The 20,836-nt window shown below is 40.9% G+C and overlaps 1 protein-coding gene across 1 annotated transcript in view; it reads right to left on the bottom strand.

Annotated features, from left to right (window-relative positions):
* The window catches only part of Spata16 (spermatogenesis associated 16), a 306,178-nt gene that overhangs the window by 79,265 nt on the left and 206,077 nt on the right, over nucleotides 1-20,836 (bottom strand). The window contains exon 6 of the mRNA XM_021158236.1: nucleotides 7,364-7,511. Coding sequence (XP_021013895.1) covers nucleotides 7,364-7,511 — 148 coding nt within the window. The remainder of the gene's footprint in view (nucleotides 1-7,363; nucleotides 7,512-20,836) is intronic.

The raw sequence follows: 20,836 nt of genomic DNA, 5'->3' as shown, positions 1-20,836 counted from the left end.
ACTTCATCTTTTCCAATTTGTATCCCTTTGATCTCCTTAGGGAAACTCATAGCTCTGGGTGCCTCCAAAAGGAAACTGGAGAGAGCACACACTAGCAGCCTGACAACACTCCTGAAAGCTCTAGAACAAAAGGAAGCAAATACACCAAGAGGAGGATGGCAGGAAATAATCAAACTCAGCTGAAATCAACTAAGTAGAAATGAAAAGAACTATAAAGAATCAACCAAACCTGGAGCTGGTCTTTTAGAAAATCAAGAAGATAGATAAACCATTAGCCAAACTAAAAAGAGGGCACAGAAACAGTATCCAAATCAAGAACATCAGAAAGGAAAGGGAGACATAATAAGAGAAACTGAGGAAATAAAAAAAAAATAAATAAAAAACCAAAAAACAACAAAAAATTCCCATCAGATCCTACTACAAAATCCTTACTCAACAAAACTGGAAATTCTGAATGAAATGGACCATTTTCTAGACATATACCAGGTACCAAAGTTAAATCAGGACCAGATAAACATTCTAAATAGACTCATAACCCTTAAAGAAATAGAAACAGTCATTAAGAGTCTCCCAACTAAAAAATCCCCAGGACCAGATGTGTTTAATGCAGAGGGTTCTATCAGACCCTCAAAGAAGACCTAATACCAATACTCTTCAAACTAATCCACAAAATAGAAATAGAAGGAACACTACCCAATTCGTTTTATGAAGCCACAGTTAAAACAAACAAACAAAGAAACAAACAAACAAACAAACAAAGACCCAACAAAGAAAGAGAACTTCATACAAATTTTCCTTATGAATATCAATGCAAAAATACTGTACTGGCTAGTTTTGTGTCAACTTGACACAGCTGGAGTTATCACAGAGAAAGGAGTGTCAGTTGAGGAAATGCCTCCATGAGATACAACTGTAAGGCATTTTCTCAATTAGTAGTGATCAAGGGGGAAAGTCCCCTCGTGGGTGGGACCATCTCTGGGCTGGTAGTCTTGGTTCTATAAGAAAGCAGGCTAAGCAAGCCAGGGGAAGCAAGCCAGTAAAGAACATCCCTCCATGGCCTCTGCATCAGCTCCTGCTTTCTGACCTGCTTGAGTTTTAGTCCTGACTTCCTTTGGTGATGAACAGCAATATGGAAGTGTAGGCCGAATAAACCCTTTCCTCCCCAACTTGCTTCTTGGTCATGATGTTTGTGCAGGAATAGAAACCCTGACTAAGACAAATACTCAATAAAATTCTTGCAAACTGAATCCAAAAACACATCAAAATAATCATCTGTCATGAACAGGTAGGCTTCATCCCAAGGACACAGGGATGGTTCAATACATGGAAATCCATCATTGTAATCCTCTATATAAACAAACTTAAAGAAAATAACCACATGATCATCTCATTAGATGCTGAGAAAGCATTTGACAAAATCCAGTACCCTTCATGATAAAAGTCTCGGAAAGATCAGGAATTCAAGGCCCATATGTAAATGTAGTAAAAGCAATATATAACAAACCAGTAGCCAACATCATACTAAATGGAGAAAAACTTGAAGCAATCCCATTAAATTCAGGGACTAGACAGGGCTGCTCATTCTCTCCCTATCTATTCAGTATAGTACTCAAAGTTCTAGCCAGAGCAATTAGACAACAAAAGGAGGTCAAAGGGATATAAATCGGAAAGGAAGAAGTCAAAATATCACTATTTGCAGATGATATGATAGTGTATATAATGACCCCCAAAATTCCACCAGAGAACTCTCAAGACTGATAAACAACTTCAGCAAAGTAGCTGGATATAAAATTAATTCAAACAAATCAGTGGCCTTCCTCTACTCAAAGATGAACAGGCTGAGACAGAAATTAAGGAAACAACACCTTTTACAATAGTCACAAATAATATAAAATACCTTGGTGTAACCCTAACTAAACAAGAACTTCAAGTCTCTGAAGAAAGAAAATGAAAAAGATCCCAGAAGATGGAAAGATCTCCCACGCTCATGGATTGGTAGGATTAATATAGTAAAAATGGCCATCTTGCTGAAAGCAGTCTACAGATTCAATGCAATCCCCATCAAAATACCAAATCAACTCTTCATAGAGTTAGAAAGAGCAATTTCCAAATTCAGTTGGAATAACAAAAAACCCAGGATAGTGAAAACTATTCTCAATAATAAAAACTTCTGGGGGAATCACCATTCTTGACCTCATGATGTATTCCAGAGCAACCATGATAAAAACTGCATGGTATTGGTACAATTACCGGCACATAGATCAATGGACTAGAATTGAAGACCCAGAGCACCAATAGCTAATGCTATAAGATCAAGAGTTGACAAATGGGACCTCATTAAATTGCAAAGCTTCTGTAAGGCAAAGGACTCTCTCAAGAGGACAAAGCAGCAACCAACAGATTGGGTAAAGATCTTTACCAACCCTACATCCAATAGAGGGCTATGGTTCAGTATATACAAAGAACTCAAGAAATTAGATTCCAGAGAACCAAATAACCCTATTAAAAATGAGATACAGATCTAAACAAAGAATTCTTAACGGAGGAATATTGAATGGCTGAGAAGCACCTGAAGAAATATTCAACATCCTTAGTCATCAGGGAAATGGAAATCAAAACAGCTCTGAGGTTCCACCTCATACCAGTCAGAATGGCTAAGATCAAAAACTCAGGTGACAGCAGATGCTGGGGAGGATGTGGAGAAAGAGGAATACTCCTCCATTGCTGGTCGGATTGCAAGCTGGTACAACCACTCTGGAAATCAGTGTGGAGTTTCCTCTGAGAATTGGAAATATTTCTACCTGAGGACCCAGCTATACCATTCCTGGGCATATACACAAAAAATGCTCCACCATCTAACAAGGACACATGCTCCACTATCTTCATAGCAGCCTTATTTATAATACCCAGAAGCTAGAAACAACCCAGATGTCCCTCAACAGAGGAATGGATACAGAAATGATGGTACATTTACACAATGGAGTACTATTCAGGTATTGAAAACAATGAATCTATGAAATTCTTAGGTAAATGGATGGAACTTAAAAAATATCATCCTGAGTGAGAAAACTCAGTCACAAAAGAACACACATGGCATGCACTCATTCATAAGTTTATATTATCCTAAAAGCTTGGAATACCCAAGATACAATTCATAGACAACAGGAAGCTCAAGAAGTGGGAAGACCACACTGTGGATACTTTGGTCCTTCCTAGAAGGTGTATCAAAATATCCATGGGAGGAGATACAGAGACAAAGTTTGGAGCAGAAACTGAAGGAAAGGCCATCCAGTGCCTGTCCCACCTGGGGATATACATATACATATACATATACATCATATACATATACATATACATATACATATATACATATAAATATACAGTTACCAAACCCAGACATTATTGTAGATGCCAACAAGTGCTTGCTGACAGGAGCCTGAGATAGATGTCTCCTGAGAGGCTCTGCCAGTGCCTGACAAATACAGAAGTGGATGCTCATAGCCAGCCATTGGACTGAGCACAGGGTCCTCATGGAGTAGCTAGAGAAAGACCCAAGGATCTGAAGGGGTTTGCAGCCCCATAGGAGGAACAACAGTATGAACTAAGCAGTACCCCCAGAGCTCCCAGGGACTAAACCATCAACCAAAGAGTATACAAGGAGGGACTCAATGCTTCAGCTGTATATGTAGCAGAGTATGGCTTTGAAGGACATCAATGAGAAGAGATGACCTTGGTGTTGTGAAGGCTCGATGCCCCAGTGTAGGGGAATGCCAGGACAGGTAAGCAGGAGTGGGTGGGTTAGTGAACAGGGGGAGGGGGAATGGGATAGTGGGGTTTTGGGAGGGGAAATGAGGAAATGGGTTAAAATTTGAAATGTAAATATAGAATATATCTAATAAATTAAAAAACAAAACAAAAACTGGCTACTACCAATTACTGGGGAGAAAAAAGAGGTGGTGTTTGAGTTGCTGGGATTGGGGGTGGGGTGGGTGTGTAACAAGTAGGGACCATGAGGGAGAAAGAGAAAGGAAATAGATAGATAGACAGACAGACAGATAAGGGCATTGAGCAGAGAAGAGGGAGAAAACAGGAGGCCTCCATTAGTCATGATGGATCAGTAGCACATGTCAGACTGTAATGTTTCCCCAGGACTCGAGACTGCTGGAGCAGAAATAATCCAGGAAGACTCAAACAACAAGTATTTGAGGAACACAGCTGGGGAAGCAGCCAGTCTAGCATTAGAGCATTAGATTGGGGGTCATCCCCCAGTAATTGAGCAAAGCCTAATAAATAAATCATAGTTGGAGTCTCGCTCATTTGAAGCTAGTCATGGATAAGCATAATTCATATTGTTTCACAATAGCTGGTGCACAAATGTCTTTTGAGATAAGTGAGCAAACCAATGCCCAATAAGGGAGTGGCTTCTTCTGTTCCATCTACAGCTGGTCATAGTGGCATGCCCGTCACCTCAGCACTTGGGAAACAAAGGCGGGATGATTGCTGCAAGCAGGAGGGTAGCTACAGGGCTGCCAGGGTGAGACAGTGAGAGCTTCTCTCAAATGCTAGCTTGGGGAAATGCCATGAAAGCACAGTGACCTCCTGGCTGGCTACATGGGGACCTGACGCTTATTTCAGTGATTGTCCTGCACCTCCTGGGAGAGGTGTCTCAGTGTCGGTGTCGAAGGACTTTTCCTCTTCCATGCCTCTTCAATGTACCCACAATCACCTCCAAGGCTAGGAGCAAAGAAGCCACATCTCACAACTGCATTGCTTCTAATATTAGGCTACTAATGATTATCCCACCTTCATCACAGATAATGTTGTTTTGGGGAAAATCCTTCCTTTTTTTTTTTTTTTGTCCCAGAGGCAAATGAGGGAACAGCCATCTCATTTGCTCAAAGCTCAGTTTCCACAGAGTCAAACAGCCTTAGTAGCCTCAAAGAAATTCAAATTCTACACTGCCTCCCCTACCTCACGCCCCTCAACATGCCTTATCTACCCACCCTAGGTTCTCATAGCACACTGTCATATGCTAGTAATTAGTAATTCTGAAATAATAGAAACAATCATTAGTGATGTGTAATTATCGTCTCTTGGAAAGTGTAGGATCCTTTAGCATGAATTGTCTTGCCGACAGATCATAATTCATCTTGATAACAGGTTTGATGGAGTTACAGGAGACGTGAGTCTGGCTCATTAATGTTATTATTGTTTTCAGACCCTCGGTGGCAACGATGCTTCCTAAGTATTAATTAATCGTGGTGACTTCTCTGGGAAGTATGTTAAATATAACTAAACTAATTCCACCAGAAGAGAAATTGGCAAGTTGACGATATCAACGAGTCCTTTGCTGTTTTCAGGATAACAGAATGAAAGTAGCCAACTGGACTCAGTTTTCCACGGTCATCAGTAGGCATGACTTTTATGTGAGGTTACTGACTCCACCCATAAAAAAGAAATTCCTTGAAAATGTAATGAAATAATGAAAAATAATGATAGTAAGCAACCGAGTCTAAATTCTGAGAAATAGTAACTGCGTTGTAAACTAAGCGTTTTTCCTTTGTATCTTACTCTTTCTTTAAAGGCTTGAGTGTATGTGTGTGCCTGTGTGAGACACACATGTGTCACAGCACATGTGTGAATACCTCAGGGCAATCATGGGGGTCAGCCTCATATCATACCACCTTGTTTGAGGCAGAGTCCCTCCTGTTGGATGCTGTGCTCAGTTCTCCAGGTTTGCTGGCTTGGAAGCTCTCATTTTATCACAGGCAGGCTGTGAAGCTAGACACCAGCTTTTCTGAGGTCTCTGGGGGATTTTAGAGTCAGGTTGTCAGGCTCCTGTGGTGAGTGCTTTTTCCTGCAGAGCCATTTTCTCTGGCCCTTTGTTGAATGCTTAAGAGAGTGCTCAGACTCACTAAACCAGGATCAACCCTCATCTTAGCAGGAATTCTGCATTTAGTTGCTCTCTTTTCTTCTCAAATGCCCGCTGGTCTTTAGGGATTTATGATTCAGCTATCAATAGTTGGAGTTATTATTCTTTCCTCTGAAGTACCAGAGGCCTATTGATAAATATCAAGAATTTGTAGAAGCATGTGGCTCAAGGGTCAGGACTGGGTTCACATCTGTGGCCTGCTGTCAGCAGTCTGGCAAGGCACCTTCAGAGGGCTATTTGTCTTTTCTTGTTACTGTTGTGTTTTCTAATGTAGATCATCTTTCCTCATACATTATGGGAACAAGAGAACAGATGTAGAGTGCCGATTCTTGAGAAGTGATCAATAATAGACTTGTTATTAATCTCATAAATCAACGGCTCAGCCCCGGGGATAGGAAAGAGCGAAGACTCTTAAAACTGAGCCTGGGACAGCAGATACGTGCCTTTGGAGACTTTACCGCATCTTGCGAGTCCCTTGTTCAGCACCGTTTTGTCTAGCATGTGCTTGAGAAACTCCTTTTAATTCAAAACAACACTTGGTACATAGTGAATAGGGAAATATTTTGGAGTATACAAAAACAAGAGGCCTTTACAATGAAGAAGAGAGAAGGGGGCCATGCCCAGTGCTGTGTCCTTTGGTGCGCGGCTGTGGTTGGGACAGGAGGCATGCTCCACAGGAGGATGTGTTTGAACACATGGTCTCCATCTGGTGATGCTGTTTTGGGAAGGCTTTGAAACTTTTAGGAGGTGGAGTCTAGCTGGAGATGTGAGAACCTGGGAGGAAAGGAGGGGCTTGAGCCTATCCTATATCTCGCTTTCTCACATGCCCACTTGTGGAAAAACAAACTGCATTGCAAGCTGCTGCCACAGAGGCACCTCCCACCGCAGAGGCTCCTCCCACCATTCATTCCCTGTCACAATGGACTTCACCTGTTAAACTGTGATCCAAAATAAACCTCTTCCTTCCTTAAGAAAAGTGACTCAAGCGGGTGCCCTTGGTTACCTAGGGGATTGGGGAGGGAGGCCGAGGGGTGAGGGAATGGTGGGCAGGAAATACAAGCAGCAGGCAATGGGGGGAGAGGGGTGGGAATCTGTCTTCAGGAAAACACTACCTTCTGGTAGTACAGAGGGGCCCTCGAGGTGGGGAGTTAGCTTAGCTTTTTATCACAGGCTTTTACTATTTTTTCCTCTTAAAACTTTAAGAGTTTCTAGATTTATTCCTTAAAAAGCCTAAAATTGTGAGCACACGAGGCATATTGTGTTGAAAGGAAAGCTAGCTCTACTTAAAGTCTTAAAAATAAGTTCACTTTTGAACTCTTTAGATTAAAGCTTACACCTGTAAGTACAAACAACCCGCAAATCATGAAGCCCCTGCTTTGGTTGCCATGGGCACCAGAACATCAGTCGCCTGCGTGAAGAAGGTGAACTCACCTGTGTAGATCCAGTCCACGTAGGCTGGGTGAGTTCTCATGAACACCTCTTTCACCTTTTCTATGTTTTCAGGCTTGATTCTTGTTGCAAAGGGCGTGTACATAACCGAGAAAGCTTCGGCTCTGGTGATGGCTTCTTCAATCATGGCCTGTGAAGAGCGAACGACCCACTTAGCAGCAGTAATAGCATAGCACTTTTTGAGAACGTAAAAAATATAATTACTTTTATGGATGATTTAAAAATCTATATACTGTACAGCAAAGATAACATATTTTGCTCTTAAATATTCATTAGAACACAATTTAATTAGTTTTGAAAATACTATTTCATGTTAAGAAATCCAATTAACTAAAGAAAGTTTGTAAATAGCCACCTGTACCCCAAGCCTGTCTTAAGATAAAAATAAGAATTCTGTTTTTCAAGTTGTCATATTTCTCTTTATTTAGAAAATCAAATTCTTAGATATGACATTATAACCAATCTACTGATGAACAGTTAATGGTGATCAGTTTATGCAAAAGTCTTTTAAAAACACACCAAGCCACCTGTACTGCATTGTCTTTATAAGAATCATGGCAAACTGGGCTCACGTTTTTCTTCTTCCACTCCCCAGGGAAAGCCTTTATCCATAGGAACCTTTTTCAGCTTTCCCAGCAGAGCATTCCTACCTCGGAATCATAGGTGACATGAGGCAAACTCAGATGTGCAAGATGTTTCTTTAAAACACATTTGTTCACATACAGTTCTTGCTAGGGCCTTGCCCTCCCCCTGAGATTCCTGGTTTAAATAGGCCACATCCATACTTGTATCAGGTTAAAAAAAGGAGCCATTTCAAAAAGGGTGTCTGTTCTTTTTCTACAACTCTTCCTTCTGAAGGAGCCTTGAAGATTGTACAAAAAGTATGTCTATAGCTACCCCATTTTTTTCTGAAAATAGCCAAAAGCACATTATACTAAATGTCCATATTTAAGAATACATAAGAAGAAGTTCCTCTGACAAATAAGACATAGCTATAACCAATAAGAAAACCAAAAGATTGGAGCTGTGTAACAGAGGGAGGGAACCCAACAAACAAATTATATTTTGTTGATTACATACATTATCAACATGATATTTTGGAAGCATTAGTAAGGTGAAGAGCAAGAAGTTATCTTTTCCACGTTTCAGGATTGCATAGCCATTTTCACACAAGTGTGTGCTACATTGTGACTCTTCCTCCAGAGGCCCACCCTTTGCACTGGCTCACAAATCCCCTTGTTCTCTAGACAGATTTGCTTCTCTTTCAGGTCAGTAGCAATTCACATGGTTTTATGTTTCTTGACATCTAGGACCCACAAACAAGAGCAAATGTGGTGCTTGTCTTTCTGAGGCCAACTCAACTCAATACAATTATATCCAGTCATATCCATTTTCCTGCAAAAATCTACTGTGCAAAATACAGCACTTTCTAAAAATCCATTCCTCTGTTCTTAGGCAAAGCTTGGTCTAAAACTTAGTATGAATAGTGCTGCTGCAAACACTTGCTGTACAAGTGTCTCTGTGACATGTTGATGTGGAGGCTCTTGGGTAAATACATGTGGTAGTTCCAGTTGTTTTGAGTAACCTTCATACTAATTTCCATAATACCTTGACAATTTTACATTCCCATCAGCAATTCATAAGGCTTCCACCTTGTCCAAATCCTTGCCAGCATGTTATTTCTTTTCTTGATGGCCACCATTCTGTCTTGAATGGGATGGAATATCAAATGTAGATTTATCTGATGGCTAGAGAAGTTCAATATTTTTCATGTTTAGCTGGCTGTGTGCATTTCATCTTTGGAGTACTATCTGTTCATTTCAGTGGACTGTTTATTGGTTGGGCTGTTTAATTTCTTGCTATGCAGCTTGAGTTCTTTGTATATCTGCCATTCCTACCATGCCGGTCGGTCTTCTCTCTTCACTTGCTTGCTTCAGAATGTTCTGAGAAGCTTTTAAATCTCCTGAAGTTCACTTGTTAATTGTAGGCACTGCTGAGTGACTGAAGTCCTATTCAGGAAGTGTGTATGCATGCTAACACCTTAAACTCTTTCCTTTAATTTTCCTTCTGACAGTGTCAGAGGTCTTACATTACGGTCTTTGATCTATTTTGCTTTTGATACAGGGTTAGAGAGAAGGATCTAGCTTTATTTTTCTGCATGTGGATAGACAGTTTCCCCAGAACCATTTGCTAAAAAAGCTGCCATTTGTTAATATATGTTTTTGGCATCCTTGTAGAACAGTGAGGCAGCTATTGAAATTACCTCTGAGTCCTCTATCCTGTCCTACACTGATTGTTCTCATACCAATACTATGCTGTTCTTATGGCTATGGCTCCATAGCATAACTTGAAGTCGAATTATGCTCCTCCTTTTGGTCAGGATTACTTTGGATATTTGGGATTTCTTTTGTGCTTCCTTTCAGAGTTTAAGATTGCTTGTTTCTATTCCTGTGAAAAAAATGTTATTGAGGTTTTATGGGGATTCCATTGAATATATGGATTGGTTTGGGCAGAATAGCCATTTTTGCATTATTAACTCTTCTACCATGATCTTCTATCATGTTTATTTTAAGTTAAGCTTCCTAGTTTGTCATGGCTTGTTCCATTCCTCAGTGATGTCCCATGGCCTCTATGATCATCCATGTATCTACAAAAAAAGAGCTGTGCATCTTATGATGCAAAATGTTCTCTTGCCTCTTCGATTGCTCCTAACATTGCTTTTCCATGTTTGGGGTGCTGAAAGGGGTTGAAGAGTGGAGATGCTGGCCATTACTCAGATGGAATTATCCTTGGCTGTGGGTGTGTGCTGGGATCTGTGTGCTGTGACCTGGGCTAGCTTTGGAAGGGCAACCCAGGCAGCAAGTGGGGAACTCAAGAGATGGAGATGAATAAAGGCTCTTGCTCTTCCATCAGTGCTGTGCCCCTCTATGCTAACGGCTGGAACCAATCCTGGGAGGGCTGTTGTAGACTGAGTAGGTGTGAAGTCACATGCAGATGTGTGTGGAATGATGCAGGAGAGAGGAGGAAGCATGCTGCAGATTCGGGCTTAGGGTCAGAACTTGGCTTTGTTTATTTAATCTGTTGGCTCCTCCCTGATTAATCAGTAAGGCTACCACAAGAGAGGACCAGAGGATAATTGACTGAAACAACAGAAGTTCATATTCTTCTAGCTTTGGAGCCTATAGGCTAAAGACTGAGGTGTCAGCAGGATTAGTTGTTTCTTCTGAGGCTTCTCTTTTTCTTTTGGAGATGGCAGATTCTTCCAGTCTTCTTTCTTCTACTCTCCATGTCTCTGTCTCTGTGTTTCTCTGTTTCTCTGTCTCTGTCTCTCTTTGGTATTGGTGCTTGAGTCTAGTACCTCTTCAATTCGAGGCATGTGCCTGACCTGTGTGCTACATTCCCAGCTACATTTTGTGTGTCTTAATCTCCTTTTTATGACTGCACTCATATTGGACTGGTCAACCAGAGAACTCATTGTAACTCAGCCCTCCTTTCAGAGAGCTCATCTCCAAACTAGGCTTATTCTGGGACACTGGATATTAGCACTTTACTTGAATATATTTGATGGGAAGACAAATGCCAGTCTATCTGTTTCTAACAGCTAAAAGGCTTTCCATTGGGCTTTCTGAATATCTTGGAAGTGGGCATTTTGTCTTAAATTCTGGCTGAAAAAAATTAGTGAAGGTATTTAATCTTCCAGCTTGCTTCTACAAAGACATTAACAAGATCACAGTCAGGACAGGATGGGAGAAAACTCTCTCCACCCCATTTCTTTTCCAACTGCTGGCAGTGTAAGTGAGTGCTGGCAGGGTAGCTTGGCAAAGCCATCTCACAGCAGGGATGGAAAGGCGAAGGCCCAAGAACTTGCACCAGCTTTTCTGCAAGTGGCAGAAGTGTGGTTTTCATGTGTCAGCTTGATCTGCTCATTGGCAGATCTGTGCCCCTGGCTTACTGCTTCAGGCCTTGCATGCAGGCTTTTCTATGGCTCTCGATGACAAAGGTGAGTATTTGCAGGAGAGTAGACTCCTTCTTCCCACTGAGAACCAACACAGGTGATTCTTTTGTCTCCTGCCCTCCATTTGGGAGGTCCATAAGGGAGCGGCTGAGTGAGCAGACTGTCTACACAAATTCATGAATAAGAAATGAATTTTCCAGCTGGGCCTGGTGACACGGGTTTGTTTTTCTGTCACTTAGGAGATAGAGGCAGGATGGTCAGAAGTTCAAGGACAGCCTTGGCTACATGAAGGGATCTTTTCTTACAACAAAATAAAATAAGGAAAGAAAGAAAGAAAGAAAGAAAGAGAGAGAGAGAGAGAGAGAAAGAGAGAGAGAGAGAGAGAGAGAGAGAGAGAGAGAGAGAGAGGAAGAGGAGAGAAGAAAGCTTTCCAAGAGGATGTTTGTTTGAAGAACAATTTTCTAATCTTAAGGAATAATTATTGATCTTAGAATAGGTATGAGAATTGGGTTACCATTGCACTGGATCCTGAAATATCCTCACTATGCTTTTTTTTCCCCAAACTAACAATTTTTTGAACATTGAACCTGTCTCATATTGCTCTGGTAAAGGAATACAGCAATATTTCATACACTACTCGGCGTAGTTACATTTTCCGGTAACCAGTTAATGGAACAATCTAGAAAAAGTTCAGCCTATATACTTTATTAGAAACAAAACTTTTATTTTCTGGTACCACAGAGATTAGACTGCAGAAACTGTGTCTGAGTCCCGTGTCCCAAATGTGCCTTGCTTTCAGCAATAGGGCCCTACCTGCAACCTCTGAGAGGCATCCAAGCCTAAACAGTAGTCTCTTTGTTCAGGGAGCCACTTGGCTGCACTGACCAACCATTCTTATGTTTGATACTCAGGTTTTTTTCTTTTTTCTTTTTTCATAGTCTATGGTTCTTGGGGGAAGCAGCTTATATACATCTATGTATTGTGTAGAAGTTTAGGTAAGTGTAAAATAACCTGGATCCTCGAGGCTTTATCAAACAATCTTGGTGTCCTTTGTTCATCATCTTTTTCTCAGTCTATGTTGACCACCGAAGCTGTAGCAGGGGAGAAGTGATTAAACATTCCTATCCAGCTGTAATGCTTAGAAGCCATGATAATGACCCACATGGTGAGGCATAATTGAAGGTGCAATCAATGGCCCTCAGTTGTCAGTGGTAATGAACAGCTGTCTTACTGGACTTAAAACACTTAACAAGAGGGAAGCCATGCCCACTGCTGTATTTATTGAAAAGACTGTTCTTTCTTCACTGTGTTTCTTTTTTTTTTTTTTTTAGCACCTTTGTTATCAATGAGCCGGTTGTAGATATGTAGGTTCGTTTCCAACCTCTCTGGTCTGTCCATCTGCATTTATGCCAATCCATTGATCTTCTAATGGCCACAGCTCTGCAGTCAGGTGGTACAATGCCTCCCGGTTCTGTACAGTTAGATGGTTGAATGAAAAACCTTAAGATTTCCAGTGTTTTGATAGGAATTTCATTGGCTCTGTAAATATTTTTGGTATTACTGACATTTCCAGCAATATTGATTCTTCCAGCACATCAGCTCGAGATGCGCTTCTGTTTTCTCCAGATTCCTGTTTCTTTCGTCCACGTTTTAGCCTTCATTGTAGAAGTATTTCATCTGTTTGGTTAAAATGATTCTTAGGAATTTAATGTTAGCATCTGTATCTGTTATGAATGGGATGGTTTCCTTCATTTCTAGCTTGGACAGTTTGCTACTGGTGTGTAGTAATGCTGCTAAGTTTTTTTTTTAAATTTTGTTGACTTGCTTTATTAATTCTACTGGGTTTTTGGTGGAGAGTTTGGGTCTTCCTACATGTAAGAGTATGCCACTGGCAAACAGTGATAATATGAGTTCCTAATTCTTCCAGTACTGTGTTGAGTTAAAGTGATGGGGATGCGTGTCTGTTGTCTTCTAGATTTTCAGGAGGAAGCTTGTCCGCTCTAGCCCATTCATCCTAATGTTGATTCCTGTGTTATCACACACAGTTCATCTTGTTGGTGTGTGCTCCTTCTAGACCTGATTTGTCGAGCATTTTAGTCATAAGGGAAAATGAATTCAGTCAAATGCTTTTCCTGCATTTATTGAAGTTTACTTCTTCATCATGTTTTTATTTATCAACTGCTTAAAAATATCCTTGTTATATTTCTTTATTTAATGTGTGAAAGAGGCACACACACAGAGAAACAAGACTTGGAAGCATACAGAGGCAGAGACATTGCATTGTGTATGGAGGTCAGAGGACAGTTGGAAGTCAGGACTTAGTATTTAGTTATTTTTACTATATAGGTTCTGGGGATTGAGCACAGGTCTTCAGACTAGGCATCAGGTAACATCCTGCTAGGGCTCCCAGTGACTTAATATGAAGATTTCACAAATGTGTATAATAGTACTGCTTATTTTCGCTACAGTACTATATTTGCCTGCCTTCCTCTAACTGATCTTCTACTTATCCCTAAACAGCTCCCTCTGTTTCTCTCTCTCTCTCTCCCTCCCTCCCATCTGTCTTACGATATATTGTTACAACTAGATTGCACATATGAAAAAAGACATGATGTTTCCTCCTCTCCCATCACCCTTTCTTATTCTTCATCTCCCTCCTTTTAGACCCCTTCCTCCTCCCATGGATTTCCTCATTCTTCGTTCAAGTTACATATGTATTCAAATATATATTGCACATATACAGGAAACATGCAGTGCTTGCCTTTCTGAGTTGGACTTATTTTGCTTAGCACAATTTTATCTATTTTCCTGAAAATGAAATAATTTTGTTTTTCTTACAGTTGAATGAAATGTAGTTTATCTATATAGCTAGATATTGGCATTTAGGATAACTTCTGTGCTAGCACCTTTGGGTTATGTTAATCTAGGTTCCTTCAGATTTATTCTCAGGAACAGTAACACTCTACTTTTTTCTTTCTTTTTCTTTTTTCTTTTTGTTTTAAAGTACTTTATGACAAAGTACTTTATGATATCTAAAAATAGATTTTTCTCATCAAAATAGCTTTAAATAGTTTTATATTTTCTGCTTCTAGACTTGCATGCCTATTAGATTTAATTATTAATCTTACTCATAACAGACTCCAGAGGAACACTCTTATCTATTCCTTATATACTAGCAATTTATAAACATGCATCTATTGTACCCATAAATATATTGTAAAAGAGAACTGGTTTCAAAAAATATTTATGATGAAATGAAACAGATTACAATAACCTATCTGCATGACTAAACTATATGGCCACACTGGCAAGCCTCAATTCGGCTGTAGCAATGTGTTTTTGTTTTTGTTTTAAAGATATTTTCTTTATTTACATTTCAAATGTTATATCCCCTTTCCTGGTTTCCCCTCCGAAAACCTCCTATTCCCCTCCCCCCCCCTGCTCACCAACCCACCCCACTCCTGCTTCCTGGCCCTGGCATTCCCCTACACTGGGGCATAGAGCCTTCACAGGACCAAGGGCTTCTCCTTCCATTGATGATGGACAAGGCCATCCTCTGCTACATATGCTGCTGGAGTCATGGGTACCTCCATGTGTACTTTTTGGTTGGTGGTTTAGTCCCTGGGAATTCTGAGGGTACTAGTTGTTTCATATTGTTGTTCCTTCTATGGGGCTGTGAACCCCATTCAGCTCCTTGGGTCTTTCTCTAGTTCCTCCATTGGAGACCCTGTGCTCAGTCCAACAGTTGGTTAAGAGCATCCACCTCTGTATTTGTATCTTGGGTGTTCCAAGCTTTAAGGCTAATATCCACTTACCAATGAGTGCATACTATGTGTATTTATTTGTGACTGGGTTACCTCACTCAGGATATTTTCTGGTTCCACCCATTTGCCTGCAAAGGTCATGAGAAGTCATTCATCATTTTTAATAGCTGAGTAGATTCCACTGTGTAAATTTTCTGTATCCATTCTTCCATTGAGGGATATCTGGGTTGCTTCCTGCTTTTGGCTATTATAAATAAGGCTGCTATGAACATAGTAGAGCATGTGTCTTTATTACATGTTAGAGCATCTTCTGGCTATATACCCAGGAGTGGGTCCTCAGGTAGTACTATGTCCATTTTCTGAGGAACCACCAAACTGATTTCTGGAGGGGTTGTAGCAGCTTGCAATCCCACTAGCAATGGAGGAGTGTTCCTCTTTTTCCACATCCTCACCAGCATCTGAATTTTTGATCTTAGTCATTCTGACTGGTGTGAGGTAGAATCTCAGGGCTGTTTTGATTTGCATTTCCCTGTTGACTAAAGATGTTGAACATTTCTTTAGGTGCTTCTCAGCCATTCAATATTCCTCAGTTGAGAATTCTGGGCGCCCTTGCATTTGGAGCATAGATGTTCAGAATTGAGAGTTCTTGGTAGATTTTTCCTTTGATGAGTATGAAGTGTCCTTCCTTATCTCTTTTGATGACTTTTCATTGAAAGTCAATTTTATCCGATATTAAAATGGTGACTCCTGCTTATTTCTTGGGACCATTTGCCTGGAAAATTGTTTTCAGTCCTTTACTCAGAGGTAGTGTTTGTCTTTGACACTTTGGTGTGTTTCCTGTATGCAGCAAAATGCTGGGTCCTCTTTACATATCCAGTCTGTTAGTCTATATTTTTTTTAATTGGAGAATTCAGTCTATTGATGTTAAGAGATATTAAGGAATAGTGATTATTGCTCCCTATTATCATTGATGTTATTTTTATATTTGTATCATTATCTTCTATTGGGTTTGTTGAAAAAAGATTACTTTTTTGCTTTTTCTAGGGTGTAGTTTCCCTCCTTGTGTTAGCGTTTTTCATCTGTTATCCTTTGTAGGGCTGGGTTCATGGTAAGATATTGTGTAAATTTGGTCTTATCATGAAATATCTTGGTTTCTCCATCTATGTTAATTGAGAGGTTTGCTGGGTATAGTAGTCTGGGTTGGCATTTGTGTTTTCTTAGGGTCTTTATAACATTTGCCCAGGATCTTCTAGCTTCCACAGTCTCTGGTGAGAAGTCTGGTGTAATTCTGATAGGTCTGCCTTTATATGCTACTTGACCTTTTTCCCTTACTGATTTTAATATTTTTTGTTTGTTTGTTTTGTGCATATGGTATTTTGACTATTATGTGATGGGAAGAATTTCTTTTCTGGTCCAATCTATGTGGATTTTTGTAGGCTTCTTTTTTGTTTAAGGGCATCTCTTTCTTTAGGTTAGGGAAGTTTTCCTCTACAATTTTGTTGAAGATATTTACTGGCCCTTAAGTTGGGAATCTTCGCTCTCTTCTATACCTATTAGCCTTAGGTTTGGTCTTCTCGTTGTGTCCTGGATTTCCTAGATGGTTTGGGTTAGGCACTTTTTGCATTTTGCATTTTTTTTGACTGTTGTGTCAATGTTTTCTATGGTATCTTCTGCCCCTGAGATTCTCTCTTCTCTCTCTTGTATTCTGTTGGTGATGCTTACATCTATGACTCCTGACCTCCTTCCAAGGTTTTATATCCCCAGGCTTTTCTCCCTTTGGGTTTTCTTTATTGTTTCTACTTCCATTTTTAGATCCTGGATGGTTTTGTTTAATTCCTTCACCTATTTGGTTGTGTTTTCCTGTAATTCTTTAAGGGATTTTTGTGTTTCCTCTTTAAAGGGCTTCTTACCTGTTTACCTGTGTTCTCTTGTACTTCTTTAAGGGAATTACTTATGTCCTTCTTAAATTCCTCTATAATCATCATGAGATGTGATTTTTAAATCAGACTCTTGCTTTTCTGGTTTGTTGGGGTAACCAGGGTTCACTGCTGTGGGAGAACAGAACGGGTTCTGATGATGCCAAGTAATCTTGGTTTCTTTTGCTTATGTTCTTGTGCTTGCCTTTCACCATCTGGTTATCTCTGGTGTTACCTGGTCTTGCTGTCTCTGACTTTGACTTATCCCTCCTGCAAGCCTATGTGTCAGTACTCCTGGGAGACCAGTTCTCTCCAGGAGGAATTTGGGTATGGAGAGCTGTGGTACAGGGTCAGCTCTGGGGTGCAGACGTAGACCAGAAGGATCCTGTCTCTATTTTATCCTTGGTTCCTGTGTACTGATGGCTCTGTGAGAATCCCTCTTTTTTTTTTTTTTTTTTTTGGTTTTTTGAGACAGGGTTTCTCCGTGTAGCCTTGGCTGTCCTAGAACTCACTTTGTAGACCAGGCTGGCCTCAAACTCAGAAATCAGCCTGCCTCTGCCTCCCAAGTGCTGGGATTAAAGGTGTGCACCACCACGCCCGGCGTGAGAATCCTTCTTGTGCCACAAATTTGAAGAGAAGTGGTGGTCTTACCTGTGCTCACAGATGTGTAGGCACTCCTGGGAGACCAGCTCTCTCCTGGTGGTATTTCTGTATGTAGCTTTGTGGCACAGGATCAGCTCTGGGTGCAGATGTACACCAGAAGGCTCCTGTCCCATGCTGCTCCTTGGTTCTTTTGTCCTGAGGGCTCTGTCAGCTTCCTCTGATGATCAGGAAGGCTCCTGTCCCAGGCCTCCCCTCAGTTCCTGGGTCCTGAGGGTTCTGGTCAGGTTCCTCTGCACATCAGTGGTGGTCCTATGTGCACTCACAGGCTTGTCCGCTATCCTGGGAGTTTCCCTCCCTCCTGGCGATATTTGGGTTTGGAGCCCTGTGGCAGAGGATCTGATAACTCCACTTTTCATTTCTTGAGGAACCCCCCCCCCACCCCCGTACTGCTTTCCATGGTGACTGCACCAGTTTACACTTCCACCAGTAGTGTATCTTCCTTCTGTTGACTGGGTGGATCACATTCATTGACTTGTGGAACCATCTTTGAATCTCTAGAATAAATCCCCTTTGGTAATGGTGATTTTAACATGTTTGTGTGTTTAAATTTTTATTTTGTTAAAATTTTCTGGTGAAAATCTGTGTCATCAAGGATACTGACCTGTAGTCGTTCTCATTTGGTTTTTAATGTCAGAATAATACTGCCTTATATATTGTGTTTGGAAGAGTTTCTTTCTTCAATTTTTTTTTTTTGGTAATAATTTAGGAAGAATTGGTACTAATCTTTTTTTTTTTTAAAATAGAATTCAGCAATGAAGGCTTCCTCCTCCCCCCTTCTTTTTTAACTAAAAAGCTTTTATTATTTATTTGATCTCATTTGTCTTATTAGTCTACCTGGATTCTCTGTGTCCTCTGATTGGTATTGATATTTGTGTAGGAATTGGTCATTTCTTTTACTCACATATTACACAATGTCATTTTCCTTTACAGCTGAATAAAATTTCCCTGTGTATAGGTATTACAATTTCATTATCCAGTCATCAGTGGATGGACATGCAGGCTGATTCATTTTTCTAGCTATTGTAAGTAAAGTGGCAACAAACACAGAGAAGCAAGCATTTCTGTAGATAGAGAATCCTGTAACTTTATTTTTTTTCAAAGCTTATTTTTTATGATGGTTCTTAAATGCTTTAACCTCCCATCCACCAGAGGTAGTGGAAAAGAAAGGATACAAGGGAAGTGGACCTGTTTAAAAATGTTCTTTGGAGCAACTTCCATCTGTGATGTCTAGAAATTGGCAGTTCAGTTCACAGGTTAGCAGGCAGTAGCAGCTCCATCCACTTGCAAACAATTTATGCATATACCAGCAATCCAGTTCAGTAGAGTTGGGCTAGCAACAATGGTGACATGACCTAGCAGAGACAGCCAGGCCTCAGCCTCAGCTTAAGTCAGCAGAAGGGACCCAGAGGGAAACAGAAGTTCTTGGCTGTGCCTCTCACAGGGAAGTAATGATCAGCGAAAAAGAGACCCCCAAGAGTTGCACAGCTAGCTCTATCAGCAAGCCAAGCTCAGTCTCAGTCACTCCATGGAATCCTATTTATAGCCTCCAAACATCATGTGTCCTTCACATCCCTTGTCTCACCCTAGGTCTAGCTTCAGCATGTGCATCCAATTAGCCTGAGTCTGCTGAGTCTTGACAAATGCGGCTCAAAATGTAAGGCAGACCAATACACGCATGTTGTTAGCAAAGAATCCTTCATCATATGTCATTTCATGTGCTTTATTTAGCAGAACATCCTCTCTCCTTCATGAGTCTGCTTTAGTCTTTCACCTGTGTCCACTTCAGGAAAACACTCCTTCACGTGTTTGCCACAGCAAAACACCATCCACCATAACTGCCTCTTCAAAGATGCCTTGTTTCTACTTCATAATCCTTCGAGTATATGCCCGAAAATGGCATGGCTGGGCCATATGGTAGTTCTATGTCTAGCTTTTCAAGGCTCCTCCACACTGGTTTTCATTGTGTGCAGAGAAGGAGAAGCCAGGAAACTTGAAAGGAACTACGGTTACTGTGTGTATCTGAAGATCTTAGGGGAGAGGAGAGAGTAGAACACAGGTACTATGAAGGAGGTTGGAAATAATGCAGGGGGAGTTTGGCAGAGGATGGGATGTGGGTAATAATACCCAACACTAGGGATGAATAATGGGGCTGAAAAGCCACATGGGAATTAAATTATAATCTCCTTTCTCTCTCTCTCTCTCTCTCTCTCTCTCTCACACACACACACACACACACACACACACACACGCACACACATGTTTACAGTTAACCTGAATGGGGGAGAGTGGTAATACTTCTCTTACAAGCCATAAGTTATCAAACTTATAAGTTCTAAGGTGTAGGTTTTTTCTTTTCAAGTTATTGGTCATGGGGAGACCAGGGACTCCTAAACAAAACAACACAGACCACTAACATTGCTTTTGGTCACCCAATAGAATCTGATGGCAAGCCCTTGTTGCTGAAAGTGCCATGCACTGGCGACAGGACATGGAGAGATCAAGCAAGCACTGATTTCGAAGCTTTCTCTCTCTGGCTAGCTTTATAGTGCTGGAAGGAACACTGCAGGCTGCTGGGGAAGAAAAGTCACCAGCAATCTTACCCAGCTTTGAACCTCATGGGGTTACGAAGACCACCGGTAGCAGGGTAAAATATGCTCCTTGATGCCATAGTGACATGATTGTTATGGGATGGGCTAACCAAATGCTTTCTGATTGGATAGAAGACACACTCCATAGGTGGGGTCTCACTTGGTACTACAAACCTAGCTAAACACCCATGGCTGGAGAGGCCCTAGGCAAGAACCTGCTGCTTTTATTTTGCTATATGGCCATAGCATCAAATTCTCTTTTAAATATTAACCTTTAGATCTATCAATAGCACAGATCTCAGCCCTCACTGAGCTTTTTGTTTGTAGTAGTTAATGCAGAGACTGTTCAAAGCACAGAGAATAAGGGCTATGGAGTATTGAGTCCCAAAAGAAACATCTATCTCATTCCTACCCAGCAAGGTTCAGGGAACATTATGTAAGGCCTTCTTAGGCCTAGAGATGTCTTCTGGACATGTCAGGACCATTGTCTTCATGAACTCAGCCGCTATGGTTGCCTGCCAGACTTACATGAAATCAAGCCATTCAACATTCCAGAACAAACCAGAGAG

The sequence above is a fragment of the Mus caroli genome, chromosome 3 (genome assembly GCF_900094665.2).
Source record: "Mus caroli chromosome 3, CAROLI_EIJ_v1.1, whole genome shotgun sequence".
Lineage (NCBI taxonomy): Eukaryota > Metazoa > Chordata > Mammalia > Rodentia > Muridae > Mus > Mus caroli.
The sequence above is the reverse complement of the archived record's forward strand: the minus strand, read 5'-3'. Positions and strand labels throughout refer to the sequence as shown.